The 6,998-nt window shown below is 38.1% G+C and overlaps 1 protein-coding gene across 1 annotated transcript in view; it reads left to right on the forward strand.

The window, feature by feature from the left end:
* Positions 1–6,998, forward strand: part of LOC106526933 (choline transporter-like protein 2) — a gene marked incomplete in the record, with an annotated part of 14,601 nt that overhangs the window by 3,736 nt on the left and 3,867 nt on the right. The window contains 8 exon segments of the mRNA XM_014021666.1: positions 3,864–3,912; positions 3,984–4,057; positions 5,101–5,185; positions 5,280–5,364; positions 5,966–6,085; positions 6,178–6,238; positions 6,326–6,452; positions 6,618–6,701. Of these exon segments, the coding sequence (XP_013877120.1) occupies positions 3,864–3,912; positions 3,984–4,057; positions 5,101–5,185; positions 5,280–5,364; positions 5,966–6,085; positions 6,178–6,238; positions 6,326–6,452; positions 6,618–6,701 (685 nt within the window).

Raw genomic sequence — 6,998 nt, forward strand, 5'->3', positions numbered from 1 at the left:
ACACACACACACACACACACACACACACACACACACACACAGAGTACAGTTACTCCAGCTCTAACACTCTGTAAAATGTTTCAGTATTCTTTTAAAGTGCCTGTGACTTCAATTTATTTAATAAACTTGAATTAATTTTTGGAAAGATCACATTGATAACTTGTTGCAAAACAATTTTCACACTGCTGAGATGAACAGTTGTTGAGATATTCACAAGTGAAGTAACAGGAAGTGATGACAAAGAGGGAATGCCTGCGGGGAAAAAATGGAGAATTGCTACAAAAACCAATAACAAGCTGTAGAGAAGAATCTGATGTTTCTTTAGATGAGTTTGAGTCCCTATAAGAGAGATAAAGAGTTAAGAGTTCAAATAACTGATCTCAATTCATAGGTTGCAACCAGCGTAGAGCGCTGCATTCATCGGCCACTTGCGTCACATAGGCACCTGAAGAAATTAATTTTGGTTTGTTTACTTACTGATTTTTTAAAGTACCATGCGTTCTTTAGTTTTTGATAGGTGAAACGTGATATATTTTTCTAAATTGCGTGAATATTTATGTGATTAAAATGATTTTATGTACAGACTGGTCTGGATGGCTAGACGATATGGTCACTCAGAACAGGAGGTAGATTTTAGTTAGATACATGCCTGAAAACATTTACAACACAAATGTTTTCACATTACAACTCAGTTTTCTCTGTTATGAAAGATTTCTGGCCACATGATAGGGAGAACATCCATCGATGTGACAGCTTGCCTCTTCGGAGTGGCCAGAACCTGAAGGAGTTGTTGATAAGATGAATATAGATAACTTAATGAAGAAAATATTCAAGTCTTAATTCTGTATTTGTTGCCTTGTCCTTTACACGCATCTGAGTAAATATTTTACACGCCTACTCAGGTGGCCGACAAAACCCAGAAAACGTCAGCTGCTTCTGAGTATCCTATGCGGCCGACCGTATCCCAGAATTCATTTAGCTGTCAGCGAATTTAACAGAAAAACAAAGATGAAGTGGTTTTTTTTTTTATTTTACAGAGGGGTTTTTCTTTTTTTTTTTTCTTTTTTTTTTGTGACGGAGTTTGTAAATTTATTACAGACCGAAGAATGTAAGTTAAACAACTTAGCTGAATGCAGTTAGAAGTACTGATACTGGAGCTAAACCCAAATTATTAATGCTTTTTATGTATTTACTTGTGACGTTTTCTATTCAAGCTGTATTTTGTGAAGTTATATCTTAAAAAAACAACAGTGCATGCTCACAGAAACACACGTCTTCCTTAGACTAGACCGTCTCATTTCACAGCCGTTTATGCAACCCATGAATTGAGACACAGCCATTGTTTCAATTACCAAAGAGCAGGGAGTTCCCCTTTGATGTCACTTCCTGTTTCACTTTAGTTGCACCAAATTCAAAAGAAAATATCCCAGTTATGTGACAAAATGGGTAAAATTGTGTGTATTATGTCACGTTTCTTAAATATAAAGGTGCTTTCTTTGACATGTTGTATAAAGCAGAGGCTCCCAAACTGGGGTCCCGGGGGTCTTAGGGGTCCATTTCAATAAATTGTTAATTTGGTTTTTATTTTTAAAAATGCATATGAGGAACAATGCACTAGTAAAACAAACATACTAAACCAAAGATAAAATAAGGTTACCATGGCATTTAMGGTTTAAAATAACATTTTGCATCAACAGCATGGGGTTTATGAGGGGGTCCCGGGATTTTTTTTCACCCTTGTAAGGGATCCCCAGACCGAAAAATGTGAGAACCCCTGGTATAAAGGATTTATACGTCACAGGAACTTTAAATACTAACTACAGTGAAATGTTGGCTCATGTAGAGTTTTTTTGAGTAATTATGAGGTTGTAGCCATTTCCTTTTTGTCACTGAGAGACGACAGCTCAAACCATTACACTTAAACAACTAACTTTGGTTTTAACGTTTTATTTATGCTCAAAACCAAAGATTCAGATGTGGAGCTTTTTCTTGTTATCAAAAATTGAGTTCCTTCATTAATGCAGATTMAAAAGTTGATATAAGTTGAGAAGAACCAATCTGATGAGTAACCACGCACTGATGACAAACTTTATTTTATTCTGTAGCTGCCTGTTTTCAGTCACGTCAGCAGAGGTGGTCGTAGGTTGGCCTTATCTCAGACGTACTGCACATTTTCTATACACTTCAACAGCTGACATCATTGTTTTAACAAAAAAACCCGTTTGAATAAATCCTTTGTTTTAGTTAGAAAGAATTCAAAAGAGAGYGATGTGGTCAGATGGCTTTCAGACGTTCAAAAAGAAAGAGTTCAAGAGAAAAAAACAAATACTTGGATTTTATTTTTCTTGTTTTATTTTTTCATCCAACACCAGTCACTTTGCTGACYTAGTTTGAAAGTGAAAGTGCAGCTGCATGCACAAACCCGTTATGAGATGTAGTGAGTTACTACCACACCAAATGTTAGCTTAATATCAGTTAAACTGACAGAGATATAGCCTTTGTTGTTATTTTATTTCAGTCAACTATGGCAGCCATTCAGAATCAGTCTGACTCTAAAAGTTAATCTGTTTTAGGTGATTACTTCCTGCTGGTTTTATTACAGTTCATTCAGTGGRTCTTGAAATAGTTTGCTAACGCAGATAAAAACATTGCTTTCCTTTCATTTTTCAGCTGCAGGAGATAAACAATGTACCAGCTGACGTTAGGGCCACTCCCTCTGCTGCATTTCAAGGAAAAAGGAAAACTCTTTTATAAGAAAAGTGTAAAAAGGAAGTGAAAAGCTCTGCAGTCAGACTGAACACACAAAGGAAGGAGACGTAAAGAAAACGCTTTATTTTTTGCAGCTCGCTGACAGGATTTGGAGAAAACAATAATCTGGGGAGAGAAAAACGCAACAAGATGACAAAATATGAGAACATAGGTAAAGTTTTGTGATTTTGATGACGGAGGAGGATGGGGAATGTGTTGATGTGGTTAATATCAGCGCTCAGCTGAACTGTGAATCCTCTTTTTAACTACTGATGATGGACAGCTTTAAGAGCCACAGTCACATTTTCCATGTTTGTTTTAAAGCGGCGTGTCACAGCTGCTTCTGCTCTGTGTTGGCAGGAAATGTTTGGGTATCCTGTGTGCGTGTGTGCTGAAGTGTGTCATATATGAGCGGTTATAATAGACAATCCGCCTCATACGGCTCTGTTTCCACACATAAAAGGAATTTGATCTTGCTGAGTCGTTGATTAGGGTGAGGTGGACCCGTACTGTAACGAAGCAGGATGTTCAGAGAGGTTTAACAGCATCGAGAACTCCTCTGTCGAGTGGATTTCCTGTTAAAAAAATCAAGTAAAAAATAAAGGACGTCGTTTCTGGGCATGTTTGTGGCCCCTGTTCTCTGACAATGACGGATCTTCAGCTCTCCACAGCGTCATCGTGGTCAGCCGGGGCCTCCGTCTCGTCTGAGGTGTTTCCATGGCGGCTGGCGAGGGTCGTTAGGGCCCTCCCTCCATCGCCAGGGAGACATTTTGTGGGTTGCTGAAGAACAGTTTTGTTCTCAAGGCTCTGCGGTCTTTACAGACACTCACGTACACACATACGTAGATCCCCACTTATTGTCGTTGTTTCTAGTTTTCATTCTTTATTTGATGCTAAGATGCAGGAAGTGTGTGGAAAGACAAAAAGAATTGTGCTGAATGTGGTGGTATGTGTTACTTCAGCCACGCAGCCCGCCCGGATGGTGACTTCAMTGTTCGTCAAGTGATGCTGTACCTGTAGTTCACCTGTTGTTCAAACTAAGCAGTCACAATCAGCTTCTTACTCACATTTTGTTTTATGTTTAACTCTTGTCTCTTTGTGGTTTCTCTCCTCAGGGGAGTCTAGAAAGTTCGACCCAAACTTCAAAGGACCGATCCAGAACAGGTACAAGTCTAATCGTTGACTTCCTGTCTTTGAAGACAACAATAAACATCACATTTTGTCTCTCCTCTCAGGAGCTGCACAGACGTCCTCTGCTGCCTTCTCTTCATTATTGCCTTGTTGGGCTATTTTGCTGTTGGCATCCTCGGTAAGACTCATCCTTCATTTCTGTAACATGATTTTGMTTATTTGAAATGCAAATATGGTGTAAAAAAGGAGTCAGTTACACTTTGATGTTATATTATGTTCATAAAGTRAGATAGATATAACCTTAGAACAAAGAAAACTAGAGAAATTGCATTTCGTGTGAAAATAGTGGAAATGCTTATTGCTGAAAGCTGCTGAAATTGTTTAATAGTAAAACTGTTTAGTTCAATTTGAAAAGCTGAAAGAAGCAAGAAAAAGTTAAACTTTGCAGATAAACTGTAGAAAACAGCAGAAATATAGCTGAAACAGCAGGGGGGAGAAGCTAATATTAGCAGACACAAGTTGAAATTATCACCCAGATGGTGAAAAGGGTGTACAAAATGTCCAATTAGAAAAAAAGCATAAAGGTACAAAAAAGTGACCATTTGTTGTAAAATAGCGAAAACAGCCAAATTGTGCAGTAAAACASCTAAAATGTAGCTGGAAATTCCTAAATTAACATAAGGAAGAATAAAGAGCACAGTTTCATTGAACTAAGCAGAATGAAGCTGCAATACCAACAAAAAATGTGAGTTTAGTTTAAGAAGGCTTAACTTTAGCTAATAACAGCTTAACATTAGCTACATTTGTTGCAATAACTGAATATAGCAGCAACTGTAAGAAGCATGCAAAGCTCAAATTAGCAAAAAGAAGTGCAAGAAACAAACAAAAACAATTGTGAATGCTTGTGAAGCGTTCACACAATAAATGTTTTACATTGTGCCAAAATCATATTCATGATTTTTAATGAGGGTCATCTTTACATAATGGTGCCAAAACCTGGGATTAACCCTGATGTCTAAAATGATCTAACTCACCTTTGCTGTTGACCAGTTTAAACACATAAGTATCTTTTTGATTCTCTTGAAAGCATCAGATTCTCTTCGTTTTGTTTATTTGAGGTAAAAAATGGAAGAAGCAGACAGTTTTTCCCCTCTCTTATAATAAATCTTAGGGCTGACTACCTCTGCAAAATATGATATTATATATTTATTCTCTCTGCAGCCTGGTCTCAGGGTGACCCCAAGAAGGTGATTTATCCCACAGACAGCATGGGACAGTTCTGTGGACAGGCTGGGACACCTCTGGAGTAAGTCTCCGACAGGAACTCCTCTCCACGGAGACGATCCTGGAGAAATCACATCTTTCATGTTAAAACAAACTGTTTCTCTGTTTCCTCGCAGGAAGAAACCTCTCCTGTTCTACTTCAACATCCTGAAATGTGCCAGTCCTCTGGTCCTGCTGGAGTTCCAGTGTCCCACCACACAGGTCCGTCCATGAAGCACTCATTACTGATCCTGCATCTCGTCACACAGCTTTGAAATATAATATTCAAACTGTGCATATTTGCCCACTTTCCTCCCACYTCTCTCACTTACTTAAGGTTTTCTCTCAAACCCTTCCAGAATGCTTCAGTTTCATTCATATTTTGGCTCCAGATTGTCTGTTTCAAACTGTTAGTAAAGAATAAATTTAACTTGTTGTATCTCCTACACAAAACATTATAGAAACATAAAGCTTGTCGCACAAACATCAGCGTCTTTTACTGCTCACGGTTCAAGAATTTGTAAGGTCTGACTTTTAGCTTTTGCACAGCGACTGTTTTACTTTTCAGTCTGCTTCTCGTTAACTTGGCAGGGAGTGACAGACAGGTGTGTTGTTACCGTAGTGATCATAACGAGCCAAAGGCGGCAGCTGTAATGTTTTCTTTTTATTCCGGCCATCTTGTCATTTTCTACAGTTCGTACATCAAAATATTGGTCATTTCTTATCGTAGCTTAATGCTTAATAAGTGATGTTTCTATCAAAGTGTTTTGATTTCCTACTTCAAACTACCGTCTAATGATTGGCGGCTGCTTCCTGTGTCCAGTTATGTGTGGAGAAATGTCCTGACAGATACCTCACCTTGGTGAAAGCCAAGTTAGGGAAAACTGAAGACCGTGACTACTACTCAAGTTACTGCAAGGAGGGAGTGGATTTTACCAAACTGGTGAGTTTTTATCTAATGTTTTTCTTTGTTTATATTCTTAACGAGCTGAGTTATGACAATATAATAACTAAAGGCTGCTTTACCTGATTCAGAGTCCTCCAGAGATCCTGAGGGATGGCCTGTGTCCTGCCATGTTGTTTCCCAGTAAAGCCTGTAAGGAGAAAAAAAAATAATGTTTCACTTCCTCTTCGGCTTGATGTTGCTGTAGCCATCAGTACAATAACGGTCTTTCCTCCGCAGTCACACGCCGCTGCCTCCCTGCTCTGCAAAAGCTAAAAGGCGGGGTGGTTGTGGTGGGCAACGAGACCACGTTTGTCGATGATGACAACAACAAAGTCAACGCCTCTGATCTGCTGGAAGCGTCAAAGTGAGAACTTGTCACCAAAACATAAACATCCTCAACAGATGACAGATGAAGGATGAAGTTATGAATGACTCCAGATTATCTTTAAATAATTKTCATTTAGTTATTAAACTAATGAAAGTTTACCTTATGTTGTTGTTTTTCATCTCATTTTTTTCTTGTTCAAAGGAAATCAAATTTTGCTTTAGAAGCTCGTCAGGTGGCCATGAGAATCTTTGAGGACTACACTCAGTCTTGGCACTGGATTTTACTGTAAGTCCACCATTAATGGAATTGATTGAGTCATCATCAGAGTTTTAAAGTAACCAAGTACAAATACTTTATTACTTTACTTAAGTAGAATTTTTGGGTATTTGTACTTGACTTGAGTAATTATTTTTCAGCCTACTTTTTACATTTTCATACAATTATCTGCACTTTCTACTCCTTTTATATTTAAAAAAGCAAGAAGTGGAAAGTCGTTATTTTTATTTCATTTTTGCTTGTTTTCATTCCAGCTTGTTGTAAAAAAAATACTATCCATATAAATTGTGCCTCCAAGATAGAGTG

The sequence above is a fragment of the Austrofundulus limnaeus genome, unplaced genomic scaffold (assembly GCF_001266775.1).
Source record: "Austrofundulus limnaeus strain Quisiro unplaced genomic scaffold, Austrofundulus_limnaeus-1.0 Scaffold300, whole genome shotgun sequence".
NCBI classification, from domain to species: domain Eukaryota; kingdom Metazoa; phylum Chordata; class Actinopteri; order Cyprinodontiformes; family Rivulidae; genus Austrofundulus; species Austrofundulus limnaeus.